Source organism: Silurus meridionalis, chromosome 4, assembly GCF_014805685.1.
Source record: "Silurus meridionalis isolate SWU-2019-XX chromosome 4, ASM1480568v1, whole genome shotgun sequence".
NCBI classification, from domain to species: domain Eukaryota; kingdom Metazoa; phylum Chordata; class Actinopteri; order Siluriformes; family Siluridae; genus Silurus; species Silurus meridionalis.
The window spans coordinates 16,929,259-16,950,150 of NC_060887.1; the positions used below are offsets into that span (position 1 = coordinate 16,929,259).

Genomic DNA, 20,892 nt, shown 5'->3' on the forward strand with positions numbered 1-20,892 from the left:
AAAGGTGTTGCTCATGGATTTGCTATTTGTAAGCAGTAAACTATGCATGAATTGAACTCTCCCCCAAAGGGTAAAAGGGTATAAATGAAGGAGCTGGGGAACATTGTTTAATTTTATTTCTCTTTAGTGTCACTGAGATACACATGAACAAAAAAGTTTCAAGCTCCCAAATCAGCGAGTGTAGAAATAAGTAAGAATGCCGAGGAAGGTATTTGTGTTTTTAAGGAAAACACTGTTTTTAATTTTTAATTTTATTTTTACTTCAGTACCAAGCTAATATCATATTTACCTTTATAATGTTCATGAGAAAATGCTTTACTTTCAGAATATAATCATTAAAATGGGAGTGCGTTTTCACTTTCCATTCATGATTTTACAGTTTCTCAATTCTGAAACCCAGCAGTATGACGTTCAGAGTAAATAAATATTAGTCTATCTACATTTTGTGTATAAATATCAATTCATCTACTAAACATGTTGCACAAGCAGAACTAAATTCCAAAACAATATTTTGTTGAAATATTCACTAGTTCTATGGAAAAAAGCACCCCGTTTTGTATTGGAAGTAAAGTGCATTTCTCAATTGCTACAGTAATTATAATGGCTAATAAAACAAATCTGCTCAGGTCTTGCAGTAAAAACATCCTACAATGATTATGACATCACTTCTTTATGAGCCTCTCACAAGCATTGCACAAAGCATTATTTAAAAGACCTGATTATGTTCTATTAAACAGAATGCAGGGTTAAAGGAGGATTGGGGAACCTGTGATTTTACCACACATAAGGTTGTGAGAGTGTGATATGTGGGTTGTGGCAGCCCAGTGAAAACTCCTATGGTTATGGCATTTTCTTGCGAGTAGAAAGCCAAGAGAAGATTGAAATGAGTAAAACAATTTCCATATTCCTTTAGTGAACTGCACTGATCAGCCATGACACGAATCCCTCCTACCAATGGTATATAGGTGTCACCAAGTCTGCTCTGACCCTTCTGACTTTACAGGACCTTTGAAGGTTTACTGTTTTTTTGGCACCATGAAATTAACAGCACATCCTTCAAATCTTTTAAGGTGTGAGGTGAAGCCTTTATAGATTAGACTTGTTTGTCCAGCACATCCCACAGATACTCGAATTGAATTGAGATCTGTGTCATTTGGAGTCAACAACTTTGAACTCTTGTCAGCATTCCTGAGCTGAATAAAGCCACTGCTATTCGAGAATAGTGTTGCTCTGAAGAGGTATACCTGGTGTGTTTGCCCATTTTTCTGCTTCTAAACACATCAATTTCAAGAACTTGCTGCCTAATATATTCCACTCTTTGGCAGGTACCATTGTAAAAAGATAATCAGTTATTCTTGCCACCTGTCTGTAGTTCCTTTCTCATGAGTTATCAGTGCATTTTTTATAGCATACACAAAACCCCCAGTGGTGTTTAGCCAGCTGTATTTAGATATACACTACATGAAAAAAAAAGTATTGGGACACCTGACTTTTCCAGCCATATGTGGTTCTTCCTCAAATTGTTCCATAAAAGATTGCACACAATTGTATAGCATACAGTAGCATTAACTATGTTGAATGAGGAGACCCAAACCTGCTCCAGCACGACAATGCCTCTGTGCATGAAGCGATCCCCTTGTAGACGGTTTACAGGGTTAGAGTGGAAGTTCTTGAGTGGCCTGCTATAGATCTCACCCCTATTATACACCTTTGGGATGAATTGGAATGCTGACTGCACCCCCAGGCCCCCTCACCCTACATCAGTACCTGACTTTACTAACACACTTAAACTAAAGAATCGTCTACAAAATCTAGTGAAACATCTTCCCAGGAGAGTGGAGATTATATTAAAAGCATGAGGTCCAAATGTGGAATGGGATGTTCAAAAAGCACATACGAATCCTATGATCAGGTATCCTCAAACATAGTCCATATAGTGTACACAAATGAACTTCTTTGTATTACACAACACTGAGGGTTTTGCCATTTCGTCAGAAGAATTGCATCTGCACCAAAATATAGTTCAACTGACTTTGTCGCCTTTTTTTTTTACCCCTCAGCCCCTCTTCTGCCATAGCACTGCCTGATGTGTTTCCCAGATTACCACACACACACCTACCATGACCATTCATCAGCCTATGGATATAATGGAGTGAATACAAAATCTAGATTAACATATTTACATAATCACAAAAGCTCACAGCACGTTTTCATCCCCTCGTGTACTGACACGTCACAGCAATAACCCGAAAGCGTCTAAACGTATCGTTACAGTGCCGGGTGTGTGAGGAAGTGATGATGGAAATGTACAGCGGTACTTATTTTGATACACTCAGCAGTGTCTGATCGTTAAAATGTCTCATCAAGCAGGATGGTGTGGTTTTCTAGAAGGTAGTAAAAGTGCAATGAGGCGATCTGCACACAGGAATATTGCGCTCAGACATGCCGCTCAGGCTGTAGGAAGGAGCCACTGCTGATCAGGTATTAAACATGGCTCTTGAGAATTAGATGCTACTTGCGTGGCTTCCTGAGCCATAGCCCTTAAAATGAAAATAGAACCTTGTTAGAAATCTCAGACCAAGCTAGATTTTGGGATGAAAATATTCCTGGGTTATTAGTTGCTTGTGCAGGTGGAGTTCACTTTAGGAGTAGTTTTCGCCATGGCCTCCGCTTTCAATCTTGCGCGCAGCAGGGCCCAGTTCCACTTTACACACACGCTGTGCAAATTTCAGCGAGCACAGGGTCTCTTCGGCATTCCTCTCCAGTGAAGAAATCTACGAAGAAAAAAACTGGTCAGCTAGGTGCATTAATCTAGAGGAATAATACCTAGTTATGCTGATAGAAGCATTTTTTTTTTTTACTTCCTGTACGAAATAACTGATTTGTATAGCAATTAAATGTGTTGCTACAAATAAATAAGTATAGTTCAGGTTTTATAGGGAAAAACCTACTTATACGCTTGGATAATGGTGTAGACCTTTTATAATTTGATTTACTGAGGTACTGAATACAGACCTGCACTACCATGGCGGTTTTGTTCCCCTTGCCCAGTGAGTCCTGGAGCAGATATGTGAGGCGTGAGTTCCTGAAGGGGATGTGAGTCTGCCGGCCCCTCAGGGCCTGGATCACATCTCCCAGCGCCAACAACGAGCGATTAATGTTCTGGGCCTCTTTCAGCCGCTCGCCCTCTGCCCCTGACTTGGAGACACGTTCCGAACCAGCTAGGTCCACCAGATTCAGCTTACCTACAGCAGTGACCCACAGGAGATTTGGAAATAGAAGAAACTGAGAATGGTACAGATATTTAACAAAGAAACCTTGAGCTTAATCCCAGACTTAAAAGTGTCAAAGATGTCTTTAGTCATTCAGGTCATTTTTTTAAATGCGTAATGAAATAACAAAGCAACTAAAAGACTTCTGCTTTTGTTCTCGAGAAGACAGTGGTATGCAGGCTGCCTTATGAAAAGATATAGAACGTGTTGTGCAAGAAGTGCAAGTTTATCTTGTTTACTAACTCAGTTGTTACTTTTAGTCAATGACTAGGTGAGATTTTCTGTAAGAAGAACCATAAGAGGCCCTGCAGATAAAATGCACATTCTCTCTCAGTATATAATGTGAGTGCAGTTGAACTATTTCCTATTATGTATATATTAAAATGAAGAACATACATGTACATGTACAACATGCATGTTGCATAAGTATTCACTGTTTTGTGTTTTCTTCACATTTCCTAGTGGGAAAAGGTTAAATGGATTATATGCTGTACATCTGCTTAGCCCACAATACTTTAAAAATGTTTTTTAATAATAAAAAATTTTATATTGTAATTGCATAAGTATCCTTTCATTGCATTAAAGATTAGTTCTTGTGTAACTACTCACAGTCTTTAGTTGAATGGCGTTGGACTGCAATTAACGTGCCATGTGTTCTCGATATAAATACATTCTCACACAAATAGGATGTCCAACAAAAAACAATGACTGGGTCATTATTTTATTATTATTTTTATTACGGGCCGTTCTGTGTATATTTATACCATAATCCTGTCCTGATTAGGTTGAATATATATATATATATATATATATATATATATATATATATATATATATATATATATATATATATAATTTCTATGTACACAAAAGGCCTATTTCTCTCAAATATTGTTCACAAATCTGTCTAAATCTGTGTTAGTGAACACTTCTCCTTTGCTGAGAGAATCATCCACCTCACAGGTGTGGCAGATCAAGATGCTGATTAGACAGCATGATTATTGCACAAGTGTGCAAGGCCGCTCTAAAATGTGCAACTTTATCACACAACACAATTCCACAGATGTCACAAGTTTTGAGGGAGCGTGCGATTGGCATGCTGAACACAGGAATGTCCATCAGAGCTGCTGCCCGTGAATTGAATGTTTATTTCTCTTCCATAAGCCGTCTCCAAACGCGTTTCAAAGAATTTGACAGTACATCCAACCGGCCTCACAACCGCAGACCACGTGTAACCACACCGGTTCCAGTTCCTCCAATATCCAACAACTCCACAATCAACAACCTGATCAACTCTATGCCAAGGAGGTGTGTTGCACTGCATGAGGCAAATGGTGGTCACACCAGATAATGACTGGACCCCCAATACAGTAAAACTGCACATTTTAGAGCGGTCTTTTATTGTGGCCAGCCTAAAGCACACCTGTGCAATAATCATACTGTCTAATCAGCATCTTGATCTGCCACACCTGTGAGGTGGATGATTCTCTCAGCAAAGGAGAAGTGCTCACTAACAGATTTAGACAGATTTGTGAACAATATTTGAGAGAAATAAGCCTTTTGTGTACATAGAAAAAGTCTTAGACCTTTGAGTTCAGCTCATGAAAAATGGGGGCAAAAACCTTTTAAAAAGATTTTTTTTTAATTTTATAATTTGTTCATAATTTTGTTCAGTATATATATATATATATAATGTATGTATGTATGTATGTTCACACATATTATATATGTATGTATGCATATAAAAGCTAACCAGTGGTTTTGGTGCCGGTGGCAAGGTCTGTTCCCTGCACTGTGATGGTGAGCAGAGCGTGTGAACGAGAGCTATGCTGGTTCATTTGTGTTCCGAAGGTGATCCTGTTCCTCCGTGCTGTTGCGAGAATCTGGAGGAACACACAATTTATAAGCAATCCAGAAACATAATGTTTATGCTTTCAGGGTTATTGACTGAATCTACAATGAGAGACTTACTTTTTTGATATGCTGGAAGTTTTTGACTTCTTTGATCCTGAGACCGGGTACATGTAGCTGACCTGTGCCATCAGGGTTGATTTTGATGTCCAGCTTCTCCCCATCTTTACTCAACAGATCTCTGAGATGTAGGGGGAAAAGACAATAGTTTATATACTGTATATAATCTTTATCTAGATGTAGATTTAAATCTGTTCCATCCTTCTATCCAGACTTGTTTTTTTATTAATAGACATGAAATTATACCTGAGAACCTCGTTGTAGATTTCCACTGAACTGACAGTAATTGTGTAGGTCCACATGTCTTTCCTTTCTTCAATCTCATTGAAGAGGTGTTTCAGGGCTCGCTGGTTGATGCCCGGGTTCTCCACAGGACCCTATACAGTTTGACAGCTTATCATTTCTGTTCTCTCATGTCTGTGTGTATAAATCTTCTTATACGCATATATCCATATAGAAAAGAAAAAAAAGATGTTCACCAAATATAAAGACGAATCGTATATGGAAGAATGAAGCTGTTTATTGTCTTTAATAAGGATTACTGACTCATTAATGGCTGTTTTAAATAAGGGCAAAAGTTTTTAACCCCCATTCATTTTCTATTGTAAAATGTATCTTTATAATCATAAATCTAACAATGAAAATTTACAGATAAGTAAAGATTGATTTTTTTTGTATGGTTTAAAGAAAAAGTGGTGCATGACCTCTCATAGTGGTATGTAAAAAAATGGTCTAATAAAATGCAATGCATTTTTGTTTAAATAATGAAGAAGGACATCAAATGATTTGACAGGTTTGTCTTTTTCTGTGCAACCTGTTTTTATTATGCAGGAATTCCATTTGTTTGGTCCTTTGTGGCAAAGCTTAAACCTAATAAAACCACAATAATACAGCATTTTAATGAATAAAGTGATATGGCCACACATACTCTGTGTTTTCACTGAATCATGAGAAAATGATCTTGAATTCTTTAGGTCACTGTACCTCCATGGTGTAGGTCTTCCCTGAGCCTGTCTGTCCATAAGCAAAGATGCAGACATGATATCCGTCTATACAGGAGGTGATCAGGGGCTCGATTTCTTGGAACACCTAAGAGTTGGAAATTGGACAGATTAAGACATTGATTATTTGCAGGTTTACAAAATGGCATCACATTTAATTTCTTACTACTTATTCATAGTTCAGTTTGCTCACATCACGCATTATTAGTTTGACTCTGTTCTAAGATTATAAGCACCTCAGTGGCCATCCTGAAATAAAACCTGATAAGTTCTTGTTCCTCTTTTGTTTTTTCGATATTAACAGTGTTTCTAGTTCCTCTGTCTTAATTTTAGTTCATTTTTATGTACTTATCAACTGTGCCTGGTTTTGACCTTTACTTTCTGGTTTATCTAAATGTGATTTCTGTTAAACGTATCACAATGACACGCAATGGTGACGGTGACTAAGAGCTCATGGGTTCCTGCTTCAATCCTGCTCTTTAATCCTGATCTCTGATTATTTAGTGTATGTGTAAATATTTTGCTTGGAACAGATATTTTGCTTGTAACCCTGTGGGTAACCCCTACATGGGTTTTCTCTCAGTTCTCTGGTTTCATCCCAACTCCTTAAAACATTCTCTAAAAGAACAGATGCCAGATTACATTAATGAGTAACTACTAGTGAAAATAAGTGAGTAAATATCTGTGCATAGTGCCATTAAATAGACTATTTTAGAATTAGAAATATATTTGAAATAGAGGTCCGAAAAAGAGTGTAAATATTAACATAATAAAGTGCTTCCTGACTATAAACAAAGGTACAAATGTACACCTCACTCGACTTCTATTGTCTCTGATTCCCATGTATTACATTACTATTATATACTACTTCAAATACGGAAAGCCTCTGTGATACACTATATTTACAAAAGTTTGTGGACACCTGACCACAAGAGAACAATGTGAAGGCGAGGAAGACCACCCCCTTCTCCCAGTGACCAGGTGCTCTGTCTATCCACAGTATGAATGAGGAAGTGAGGAAAACTCTATGCAGAGTTAACCAAACAGAAGTCTGCTGGACCGGACAACATTCCTGGCAAAGTGCTCAGGGAATGTGCAGGACAGCTAGCGGATGTCTTTACTGACATCCTTAACATCTCCCTGAGCAGCAACGTTGATCGTCGTCCCTGTGCCGACGAAGTCTACAGTCTACTGCCTCAATAACTATCATCCTGTTGCACTCACACCCGTTTTAATGAAGTGCTTCGAAAGGCTTGTCATGAGGCACATCAAGACCCAGCTTCCACATTCACTGGACCCAATGCAGTTGCCCCATGCATGGCGGATGATGCCATCTCTACGACCCTCCATCTGGTCCTCACCCACCTGGACAATAAGGACACTTACGTACGAATGCTGTTCATAGACTTCAGTTCAGCATTCAACACAATCATCCCTCAGCACCTGATTGAGAATCTAAACCTTCTGGTCTGACATCTCTTTTTGCAACTGGATCCTGGACTTTCTGACTGGGGGACCCTCAGGGCTGTGTGCTCAGCCCAGTGCTGTTCACTTTGCTGACTCATGACTGTGTAGCAATGCACAGCTTGAACCACATTGTCAAGTTCGCAAATGACACGACCGTGGTGGGTTTCATCAGCAAGAACAACGAGTCAGCATACAGAGAGGAGGTGAAACATTTAACAGCCTGGTGTGGAGTCAACAACCTGTCTCTGAACATTGACAAAACTAAAGAGATGATTGTTGACTTCAGGAGAGCACAGAGTGTCGATTCTCCACTGATCATCCATGGATCTTCCATGGAGAGAAATTTATTGGTGTACATCTGCCGGAGAACGCCACCTGGTCACTCAACACCAGCTTGATTTCCAAGAAAGCCCAGCAGCGTTTCTACTTCCTGAGAAGGCTAAGGAAATCTCATCTCCTTCCGCTCATCCTGACCACGTTCTACAGAGGGACCACTGAGAGCATCCTGAGTAGCTGCATCACTGCCTGGTTTGGGAACTGCACCATCTCGGATCGCAAGACCCTACAGAGGATAGTGAGGACAGCTGAGAAGATCATCAGACTCTCTCTCCCCTCCATCACAGACATTTACACCACACGCTGCATCCGCAAACTAACAGCATTGTGGATGATGCCACACCCCCCTCATACACACTCTTCACCCTCCTGCCATCAGGGAAACAGTTCCGAAGCATTCGGGCCGCCACATCCAGATTGTGCAACAGTTTTCTCCCCTGAGGCCATCAGGCTTCTCAACACACAGACCTGAACTGAAACTGAAATTCACACACACACGGACACACACACACACACACACACACACACACACACACACACACACACACACACACACACACACACACACACTCACTCACTCACTCAACTGTGTGTTACTGAACTGTACAACCGGAACTCACACTCATTACTCATCTCGATCCAGTTCACCACCATTTATTATCTATTTATATTTTATCATATTATACTGTTTACATGCTGTTTTTGCACCTCTCAACTGCTGCTACTGCTGTTTTTGCACTGCATTGTGTTTGTTTACAAATTCTTTCTTGTTTATAGTCCTTCTTGTTTATAGTCTTTTATAGTCCACAATACAATAGGTTACTGGTCACCGCTATTTTGTGTTTTGTGTATCTGTCCCACACTGTCTTGTGTTGTCTGTCTGCACTGTTTACAGCAGGTTGCACACGATGCACTTTATGTGGCAAGGATACTTAGTTCTGTGTTCTGTTATGTAGCTTTATGTTGTGCGTTGTAGCTCTATGTTGTTTAATGTAACACCAGGGTTCTGGAGGAACGTTGTCTCATTTCACTGTGTACCGCATCAGCTATATATAGTCAAAATGACAATAAAAGCTAATTGAATCTCATATGTGTTTTTTAAACATTAGCTGTTATAATAAACTCCATTCTTGTCCACTACATTTTGAAATATGGTTATGGACATTTTGTGCTCATTTTGCCACAAGGGTGTTTGTAATATCATGTACTGATGTGCATTTGGGGGGGGCCTGGGTACAGTATGCATTTCAAATTCATTACTAAGGTATTAAACATAGTTGAGGTCAGAGCTCTATAGCAGGCCACTGAACATCTTCATGATGCTGGAGTTGCACAGGGGCATTATCATGCTGGAACAGGTTTGGGTCTTTTAGTGCAGGTGAAGGGAAAATGTAATGCTACTGTATTCAAAGACATCCAATACAATTAAATGCCTCCAACTTTATGGTAACAGTTTGAGAGAAAAAAACTAATAAGCCTGGAAAATTAAGTATCCACATATAGTCTACTTCATGAGCCAAAAATCAACATTACACTTTTGCGCACACATTTATAAACAGCATAAAAATAAAGTCACTAAGTGCTTGAAATGTGTAAACCAAGCAAAAGTACCTCCTCTTGAGTAGCCTGAGGATGAAAGACTTTGTCCAGCTCAAAGTACTTTGTTTTGCCTTTACTCAGGACATTGAGAGCAGATTCGTTGTGGGGGTCCGTGGTCACAGCAACAGCCTGGCATTCATCATGCTGGTCCTCTTTCAAGACAGGTTTTACACGACACAGGACACGGATGTTACCTGAAGGAAGAGACACATAACCTGGTGCTTTCTTCAAAATTGACATTGAATGGAATTTGGTTCAGTGTGTAAGCATAGAGAATATGATAGGTATTAGATAGTATTAGAAACACAGGCTACCTTTTAGCTCTACCAGCTGCTCGTGGTATTTCCTGCGAAGGGCAACCTCTTTTCTGTACTTCTCCAGAAGGTCCTTGTTGGCCTCAGACATTTCGTTTATTGCTGCTGAAATCTGTGAAGGGATCACAAAAAAAAAAGGAAATAAACACATTTATCCTACTTAACTAGCCGGTTACAGCAGTCAAACATCTGTTAAGACCACATGTTCATAATACCTAACAGCTGGTTTGGTGTGTGTTTCTCATTTATCATTGTGTGATCACTGGTGATCTTTACTGCTACTCACTACTCACCTGTGATCTATGTCTATATCTATACATTAGGAGCTTTCCTCCTTCTTTAGTGTGATGTGTAACCTTCTATGCAGGGCATTACAGCAGGAAGGGAAATATAAGTGAGCATTTACCATGCAAATAAACTGCTTTTTTTTATTTGCTATAAAGATTTGATTTCAATTATGAAATTTGAATTGCAGTTTAATTTCATTGTCTATACGTGTTTGTTTTTTTGTTCCCCACTCACAGTTTTCACAGCGGTGTTTTCCTCTGCGCCTCATTATTATTCTCATTGCATCTTTTTATCAGCTGTGTACTGTATAAAGTACACCCGTGTTTATCCTGAAGTCAAAACAAATACATTTTGAGCCCGATGACTCGTTTCTGCATTGGAACATCTTGTTTCCTCCAGCAGGATTTACTAGAGTTGCCAGTTTCTCTGTCTGCATGATTAATTTATGTTTAACTGTACTATTTACTGTATAGTCAAGCTGGAAAAAGCACTTTCAGACTTTAGCCATTTCACATATTCAGAATGTCACTAAGATTTTTGAATATGCAATATATATTCTCTATAATTAAAAGCTCCATTAATTGCAAGAGTCAGCTGCAGCATTGATTTTTCTTCAATGAAAAAGCAGTCCAGACTCTGGTGATATAATTTAATCATATTTGGGTTTTATTGTACATATAATTTTTGCTTGCCTGTTTCTTGGCTTCTTTGACGGCTGATCCATAAAAGTCAGCAAAATTGCGGACCTGACTGCGCAGACTGGCATAATCTGTCTTCATAGAGCGTAGGGTGGGTGGGAGAGCACTCAGACGCTGCTGTAGGGCTGATGATCCCACACACACACACACACACACACACACACACACACACAATGTGAGATCAGTGGAGTCCTGGCATGGAGAAAGGTGAAGTACTTTGGTAGGGAATAGTATTAATGCTGACTCACTCAGGAACTGATCCTGCAGGCTCTGAAACTGCTCCTGGGAACAGTTTGCAGCCGCTTTCACAGCTTCATCTTTTTTTTCCTCTAGATGCTCGATCTCCTTTATTAGCTCTGCCTGCAGTGTCCCAATCTCTCTCTCATATGCAGCAATCTGGGGGGGAACAGAGAACATTCTCCATTGATATTACTATTACTTTGGACGTTGCCTTGTGCATAAGCCCTCAGCATTGTGGTTGACCACAAACATCCCTCACAAACATCTGTCATCTTGAAAAAGGCACATGACCAGACTGTGTAAAACTTTGAATCCCAGTTTAGCTCTGTGTACTGGTCAGTGCTGCACTGTCACTCTGATATTATTCCTATTTGTACTGTGTTGTTTTGTTTGTCACTTTATGTAGCCCTGTGTACTTATCTTCTCATTTGTTTTGTGTCTTATGTAAATTTATGTTTTATGTGACACATTAGTCCCATTGGTGGAATGTTGTTTTGTTTAACTGTGTTCTGTACCAACTACAGTATATGGCTGAAATGACAATAAAAGCCACTTGACTTGAATTTCTGTTTAATCAAATATTAATAAAGGTCAATTGGATCTTTAGTGTCAAACTATAAACTGATACCTTATGCTGAAGATTGCAGCTGACTTCATCGGAGCGCCTGATTTTCTCTTCCAGCTGTTTGCATCGTTCTTTCTGAGTGGACAACCTCTGTTTCAGATGCTCGTTTTTCTGCCTGGCCTCAGTGAGCTGCCTCAGTGTTGCAGGAGACTCCACTTCTACCGTCTGAGTGACATACTGTTAGAAAACAAATGAAAATGAATATTTGTTGACATTAGTCCTACAATCATGCATCTGTTTGCTTTTCTTGGTAATACATAGAGACTATAACTTTTTTTTTTAACATTTACATGGTGCACCACAATAAAATATAAAATGAACTATTTATTATAGATATAGTGATAGAAAGCATACATTTGTGAATTTGAATTATATTCTGTTTCCCAATTGCTCTCTAAAAAGTCATATAAGGAGCAACCTTTCTACCAACATGACCCCTTAACCTTCATGTTAATTAGGACATGTTTTAGCTCGGTTATGCATATTTTGCATCAACTGCAGTGAATAAAAAATGGAAACATTTAGAATAGAATAGAACAGAATAGACTAGCATAGCCTTTATTTGTTAAATATACATTACAGCACGGTGAAATTCTTTCTTCGCATATCAGCTTGCTCAGAGGCTGGGGTCAGAGCGCAGGGTCGCACAGAGGGTTAAGGGCCTTGCTTGACCCAAGAGTGGCAGCTTGGCGATACCGGGGCTTGAACCCCGGACCTTCCGATCCGTAACCCAGCACCTTAACCACTGAGCTACCACTCCCCTATATTTCGATTATTATAAGGGTGAAGTATATCAGTCTAAACCTGTAGTTTTTCTATATAGTTGTGCATGAAATCATTCAAAAGACATATATGTATTTATAACTATGGGAAGTGTCATGTGCTCTCACTTTCACTAAAGGCTCCTTGCTACGTTCCTTGTCCAGCTCAAGCTGAAGCTCTTTCACTCTCTCATCTCGTCTCCGGAGCTCCTCTCCCCTTCTCCACTGTTCCTGCTCGCTCTGGCGCTCCAGGCTTGAAAGCTGCTCAACCCTCTGCTGCAGAGTGCTTTCCAGCTGCACTACACGACTGCGCAGGTTCTCGTTCTCCTGTGCAGACAAAGCAAAGTGTGTCAATAGTTATGCTGCAGCAAACAGATCCTAGAACCACACTGTAAATTTTTTCTGTCTGAAATTACTGCTCTCCCCATGGCGATGCCTCTTGAACCGTGTCAATGCAAATGATTGCATATTGCATGCCCACTTGTGCTTGCAGCTTTATTTTACCATATACACCATATAATTCCAGATACTCACTTATGCTTATATGTTATTGGCTCTGACTTACAGTGGCCTACATCTCACTTGCTCATCTCTGCATCTAGTTCAAATATGATACATGTATATAAAAGATTTGGGTCAGAATATTCCTTAATTTACATCTATTTAATAATGGTTCTGTGGGTTGCCAAAGACAACATAGGAAGAAGAACAACAAAAAGAAGAACAAGAAGAACATCTAAACATCTGTCTATACCCCTAATAATAAAAATACATACATCTTCATATACAGCGTGTTTAGGTTGAGCATCACACTAAGTTTGTCCTACATACTTGCTATGCAGAAGATTATAAAGACGTTAAACAGATTCAGTAAGTCTCACCTTCATGAGTAGTGAGCTTGACTGGGATGGGATAATGGACAACTGTTGGAGGAGACCCTGAGTTACTGACAGGCTCTGTTTCAGACTCTCGTTCTCAGCTGACAAACACAACAAGCGTTTTTCCGAATCTGTTTCTCCCTAAAAACAAACCAAAGCACAAAAACCCCAGAACAAATCCTGTGAATCATTTTAATTATTTATCTTTCTTTGAATAATTTCAATAATTGTGCAGCCTGATTTTCCACTTAATCGCTGTTATCCTTCAGAGAAGGTGCAGCAGGAAGAGTACTTACAGATGCAATGCGGAGCCTGGACAGTTCTTCTTCTCGCTCTTCGATGCAGCTCTTCAACTCATCAATCTACAGAGGAGAAAGAACATCAGCTCTGATTCAAAGAGCGTGTGTGTGTGCAAAAAAAGGCGAATGAATCAGGATGGATGGTATTTAGTATTTTGGTATTTTTTTGCTACTATAAAGTTGGAGTTGTACCTGCTATTAGAAGGCTTGGATACTGATGCATGCTGGGAAGGATGATGGCCTGGAAATGGGATGTGTGACAGATGGGTAAAAATGATGGGACAGAGAAAGTGAGTGTGAAAGAGATAGAAAGAGAGAATGTTTGTGTGCATAGCAGAATTACTTGCTGTTGGAAGGCTTGTACTTTGGAATGCCGTTCCTGCTCTCGTTGTTCCAGCTGTGAGTGGAGGAGACGCAGCTCGCCTCGGAGCAGACTCCTCTCCCCCTGCAGGCCACACAGAGACTGCACCAGCTTATGCAGGCCTGGAGAACCTGCTTCTTACACACACACACACACACACACACACACACACACACACACACACACACATTGTTAATAAACAATAATAAGAATATTCAAATGTTCTTACAATGCTGGATTTATTTGATGATGTAATTATCATCTGCAACATACAAATTTGAATAAGTCTGTGGAATATTTTAACATTAACCAATCAGTGAATACAAATTTATCATTGATCTGTACTATCCTAGTCAGGGTCATGGTGCAGCCTACCCCAGGAACACAGTGTGTAAGGCATGAGGAAATACCTCCTGCTTCCTGGATGGGTGCCACTGCAGGGTACCATGCACACACCTATTCACACTTACATCCAATTCAGAAAGAGCAGATACTGCCTATGCCTATATATATATATATATATATATATATATATATATATATATATATATATATATATATATATATAAAACAACAACCTAAATACATGTAAAGGCTACCACGTGCCCACTGTTGTAAGTGGTCTAAGAGAAGCTGAAACCGTCATCATTTATTTAAACAGTAATTTCGCATGTGATGTGATCCACCCCAGACAATTTCTCACACAGTTGTTGGTGTTAATTCCGTCTGAAAGATCTAATTCATTTATGTGTCATTTCCTCTGGGGGTGTCAAAATTCTGCAGTTAGAGAGATACACTTTATCGTCTGGTAGAGAGTAAAAAAATGGGAATGCAATTAGGTCTTAAAATGTTTATCGGTTATTTTAGAATCTTTGCTACAATGCGTCACAAACAATTCATTCTCTGCTCTGGCTTAGGTTGAGTGCGTCTTTGCATTTCAGCAAAAACTCTTCAGCAAAAAACTCCAGATACTGACTAAGCAGATGGACCTTTTCCAACCTAGGGCCTTAATACCACAATATACTTTATAGGTCTTACAGAACAATTCACAGACCATTGGATAAAAGCTTTATACAAGAGAAACAAGCTGAGAAAAGCATTGGTTAAATAAGAGCTAGAGAGTAATATGTGACTTGAGTCTGACTGCTAGGATGCCAAAAAATATAGTAGTCTGTCACATTCCAACATGCAAATCCAGTCCATGCATCGGATGTTCAGAGAAAAGAGGTTGTGTGAGTATTTGGCATTTCTTATTTGCACATTCATTTGCAATTCTGAAGCACAGGGGGTGGTACATGTAGTAGGAGCTGCTAACTGAATGTAGGGCTTACATGAGTTAATCAGCTATGTGGATAACTTTAATATTTTAGTTGTTATTCTTTGAAATATTACATGAAAAACTGGTAAACTGGAAAATACTTACACTATATGGACAAAAGTATAAGGACACCTGACTTTGCCAGCCATATGCGATTCTACTTAACACAAAGTTAAAAGCACACACTTAAATAGAATCTCTTAGGATGTGGTAGCATTAAATGTTTCCTTAAACTAGGAGATGCAAACCTGTTCCAGCATTACAAGGCCCCTGAGCGCAAAGCCAGCTCCATGAAGATATCAAGTGGCCTGCTGTAGAGCTCTGGCCTTAACCCTACTGATCACTTTTGGGATCAATTGGAACGCTAACTGTACCCCAGTCCTCCTCACCCTACATCAGTACTTTGTGTTTACTAATGCCCTTGTGTCTGACAGAGCAACATTTCCACAAACACATTCTAAAATCTAATGAAACATCTTCCCAGAGGAACAGAGGTTATTATGACAGCAAATGGGGACGAAATGTGAATGGGATGTTTAAACAGCACATATATTATGTTCAGTGGTCCACAAATCCATTGTCCATGTAGTATAGCATTCAGAACTCTGCAGCCTTTCACTCACCTACATCATCATCATATTGAATTTCTAGTACTCTTATTACAACTGCACTGGCCCTGAATAATACAAAGCTCCAATATTTGCACCTCTATCAGTCCACATGTACTTGTAGATCCTTATCCATTGGCCACTGCTACATTTTGGTTAACCCTGATTCCTCCTGAAATCAACAAATAAACATTGTACAATTTCACATTATATCCAAATTAAAACTTCACTGCAACTGCATTTGTGTTATGCGTATTTATGCTCATAGGTAAACCTTATTAATTTGATGTCTTGTGTTGTTACGTTGTTGGGCATAGCTGTAGCTTAAGAGTGTCTAAACCATTATTATTATTATTATTAGTAGTAGTAGTAGTAGTAGTAGTAGTAGTAGTAGTAGTAGTAGTTGTGTGGTAACCAGTGTCATATGATGTAAAAGTATATAAATCTCACTGTAATAGGTTTGTTTGAATAATAACAGACCACCCTCTGCAACATTTTTGGGAAAATGAGATGTGCACTACTGACCAGAATAATAGATGCATATTCATTGTTTGCTATTAACTATAAGCTTGATCTTATAATGATTGTGATTATTATGATGTGGGACCATATTGAGGCCATGAACAAATAAGGGTATAGCCACATTATGAAATTTGCCACTCCCCAGCTAAATCAATGGGTCAAATTTGGCCACCCTTCTGTAAAAAGTCAATGGCCCTGATAATATAACTTTTTTACTCCTTGTAAGCTTCTTTGAGTTACTAAAAATGATACATAAATACCGTACATTTTCATAATTCATGTACGTTGGTACATTCTAATATTGGCTCTTAGAAAACACAATACTTTTAAATTACTCGCCTTTGCTCCTCCAAGGTTCTTCCATCTCCCATCCCCCATTCACCTTCTACTGTCAATACCACAACCCCCTCCCTGGTCCCATCATTTTTAGTGTGGTGAACAAATACTCATTAAAGCTCCACACAGACAGCAGCTGTTAATATGTAAAAGCCAGATAATTAAAACAGGTGAACATAATTGATTATCTTAAAAAATCATTACGTGTGACCAGTTTCTCCAAAGTCCAGTCAGGCATGTTAAATATTAAATGAGTAAATGCTGAATTCTGACATGCCTTTGATTATATTAGGTAGAGCCTTAAATCTTTAGTTAAATAATATTTATGATTGAAAATGTAACATAAGCACTACCTGTTCTGTCTGAAGAAAAAAAATTCAAATGAAGAAAAAAATGAAAGAAAGTCAAGCAGATGTCCCTTACTCTCATTATCAGGAGAAGGGGTCTGCTGCTGAGCAATGGCCTCCTCCAGGCTGTGGATGACGCTGCCCTTGTCACGGAGGCGCTGCCGATAGGAGCTGCGCAAGGCTTTCATCTTTCGCCGGTGCTGCACACGGTGCCTGCGCAGCTGCAAGCGATACTGCTCGGCCTGCTGTTGCAGCTGTTGCAGATGTGAGTATTGCTCCAGAAAGCTCAGTAGATGAGACATCACTGCCACCAAAGGAGACTCAAACACCTGCAGATCAACATATCAGACCCTGCAGCTCTTATACAATATTTTTATTTTCTATATTGCCTATTATTTACCCCAAATTCCAGCAATTCCAGCTGAAATGGCCTTGAGGTATGGCTCTTTACCTTTTCACCTGTCTCAGTATGGACACTGGAAACTCTTCTCTTTTCAGTTTCCTCTTTAAAAGACAGGAAGGCTGCCAAAGGTGTCTTCGGGACCGCGTAACTGTCATCAATGTCGCCATCTTCATCACTGTTAGATAGTTCATCGCTGTCACTGCTGCTGCTACTGCTGACTGCGATATAACATGACCATTAGAATTACACAAAGATAAATTGTATTTTTTGATTATCAGAACAATGAAGGAGCAAAAATAACACATTTAGTTTTATGGTACGAGTACAAATCCGTGAGTATCGGCCAATATACTGTATATACCCATCGTTTATGCTTTTAAACACTTAAAATATAACTATAGCTTTAAATTCATTACAAAAAGACACAACCTTCACTTCTGTAATGAAAAATAAAAAGGTAATTATGCAATTATAGATAATTTTATGTAAAGTGCACATAACATTTGAATAAAAATATCCCAAGAACATATGCAAGTAAGTTAATTTGTATGTAAATGTTTACAGTTCCAAAAAAATCATTTGCAAATCCTTTCCGTGTGATACAGCATTTAATTAAATCCCTTTTTTTTCGATATCCGAGCCACAATATTTCATTGGATTTGGATCAGTACAATCTCTAATTATAATACTTACTTGAATCACTAAATCTGTCACACTGCCTTTTTCCCAACCTGGGGGTGTGGGCACCTTTTCTCCTGCTCTCTGTTTCCATGGAAACATGGCCAGGCTCCTATAGTAGAGAGGCATTTGTGACAAGAATGTGATGTAAAAGTCAAACTCCTTTGAGTAGACTCTTTGAGTAACACTGTATCGGCTTGAGAAGTGTACATCTGATCCATGTCTGTCCTAGAGCCATCAAGAGCTTGTTTTTAAGCCTTGAAATGTTTGGCATTACCTTAGTCAAGATCTAAGATTTATTTTTTTATGAATGATAGAATCAGCTAGATTAGTAGGTCAGATCCAATCAGCTAATCACTGGTGTTAACCAATCAGACATTTAAAAACAGACAGTAATTGGATCATTGTTATTAGATAAACTTCCTGCTTGGTTGAAATGAAAATATCGGTCCCAATGGTACTTTTAATTCCAATAATACAGTATTACTATAAAATGTAATATGAACTAAGTAGCAGTATATGGAGATTGTAAGAGTGTTGTGTTTAGATTTACCTCTGTGGTCTCTCCACATGCTCCTTTAAGTGCAGTCTCCTCTTCCTTCTTAAAAACAGTGTAGAAGATGTAGACCAGCAGAGAATAGAAGGCATACATCTTTCTGGTGGTACACTTTACTCAGTGTAACATACACAGTGGAAAACACACTGTAGCATCTTTAGAACATCCCCCACTCTGCACTGCAACACGCACACAAAAGAGCAACACCAGACTAAACATATTTGCAGCCTACAGAAATCATATCCATGTTATATTTGCATTGCCTGCAGGACAAAAGAAGAGCAGATCAATCCATTCTCCTGGAAAAGACATAGATGTCCTCGATGACGACGCCGATTTAGGCGTGAAGCTGGGCTTCTGCTCTCTCAGGATACAGAGGACATTTCATTGCTGCTCTTTGTCCTTGCAGTGGAATGCATTGTTTAGTTCTTTCAGGTTGCCTGCAGTCTTACCCATAGATCACGCAGCACAAGCAGCAGCATTCTCCTCTCCCTCTACACTGGCCCAGATTGCAGCTCAATGTGGTGCTGATGAGCAGACCTTTTCCACCTCTCATTTTTTTCTACTCCTCCCCTCTTTCTCCTACGTGGACACCCTGTCCCTCTCTACTTTCCCCCTCCCTTGCTGAAGCCAGCTGCAGAAAGTGTACTCGGTGCAGTTCTGCAGAGAAAGAGAGTATTGACTGCATGCAGTCAGGGTCTCTGTGCTAATACAATGGTGCGGTTTTCAATAGGAATGGTTCCCGAGTGATGCATTTGACAAATTCGTTATTCCATAAGTAAGGAATAAAACGCAATGGGGCATGCAAGATGCATTTCAGTATCAGAATCAGGTTTACTGGCCAAGTGTGTTGACACACACACAAGGAATTTGGTTCCAGCTGTTGGTGACTCTCAAATAAATAACACTATACATTTAGCTTAGGCTTTATGAGAGAATACAGACAACACGAGACAATACAAATTAAATAAGAACACAATATACAAAGTATATGAGTATATGTGAGAGTGCATGATATTGCAAATAGCAGTATTGTACATTATATTAGATAAAGAGGTTACCTTAGGACTTTTGTACAATCTACCGCTGCAATAGTGTGTGTAACATATGGGGATGAAGTGATGAGTGACTGTTCTTACAATGTAGAACTTATAGATATGAAGCAGGGCACATAATTAATCAATGACATAGTTTTATAAATGTATAGTTGACATCTAATTTTGCGGCATGTCCACAAGACAAGTTAGTTCCCGTTATCAGTTTTATGTCATGTTACTTGTAAACAGTATTAACCTGACCAGCCTGTTTCCAGTTCTCTCATGCGTTCCAGAAAAAAAACTGAAATTGCAAACACGTCAGTCCAGAAGATTGTTCCTTGCCAGAAAATGTGAAGATGGAGCTTTATCCCTGACTGTGTCTAAACAATGACACTGGAGATTCCTTCCTTAAGACTCCTCCCATGTAGAAAACTATACAACATTAACAAATAATATACTTTTTTTTTTTAATTAAATAACATTTCTTAATTATAAGGTTTTGCCAGATAAGTCACTGTAAATGAGTTGTTAGCACAGAAAATAGTAATCAACCTGTGATATCACTTACAGGCGGAGCTTCTTTTAGGATTTGCTGTTAAAGAAAATAACTGAAGATGAACTTCCACTACACTGATGTACACTGACTTTAACCAGATGAGGCTGGTGTCACGCTCTGTGCGCTGACGTTACACTGTCCCTCATTAGTGCTCCAGGTGGTCCTCCTCTATCTGTGTTCTCTGTTTAATCTCTCAGTAATACCCCAGACACTGCAGAACATTTACTCAACTTCACCTAATCCTGAACATGTGCCAGCTAAATTTAGAGTTCTAAAAATAAATGTACTCTGGGGAACAAAAAAAGAGATCGATAAAAAAAAAAACATTTTATAATGACTTTCTGTCACTAACCATAACATGAGCCTGTACAATTTAGCACACTGGATTGTGTAAGATGTGTAAATGAAGCCATTCATTGTG

General features: G+C 39.1%; 1 protein-coding gene across 2 annotated transcripts; it reads right to left on the minus strand.

Annotated features, from left to right (window-relative positions):
- Positions 1 to 91: 91 nt before the first annotated feature.
- si:ch211-257p13.3 (kinesin-like protein KIFC3) lies at positions 92 to 19,739 on the minus strand. Of its 2 annotated transcripts, XM_046848002.1 has the most exons (20): positions 19,331 to 19,739; positions 18,876 to 19,057; positions 18,338 to 18,434; positions 17,693 to 17,862; positions 17,318 to 17,570; positions 14,093 to 14,244; positions 13,747 to 13,812; positions 13,454 to 13,591; positions 12,702 to 12,899; positions 11,815 to 11,988; positions 11,195 to 11,342; positions 10,941 to 11,071; positions 9,961 to 10,072; positions 9,659 to 9,840; positions 6,228 to 6,332; positions 5,490 to 5,620; positions 5,244 to 5,364; positions 5,026 to 5,155; positions 3,016 to 3,245; positions 92 to 2,774 (listed from the first exon to the last, which is right to left on the minus strand). In XM_046848002.1, exons 2-20 carry the CDS (start codon positions 18,972 to 18,974, stop codon positions 2,643 to 2,645), a joined length of 2,769 nt encoding a protein of 922 aa, XP_046703958.1. In that variant the 5' UTR covers positions 18,975 to 19,057; positions 19,331 to 19,739; the 3' UTR covers positions 92 to 2,642. The 2 variants fall into 2 exon arrangements, with proteins under 2 accessions (XP_046703958.1, XP_046703957.1); XM_046848001.1 differs by having other exon boundaries at positions 18,876 to 19,739.
- Between the last annotated feature and the right edge of the window lie 1,153 nt (positions 19,740 to 20,892).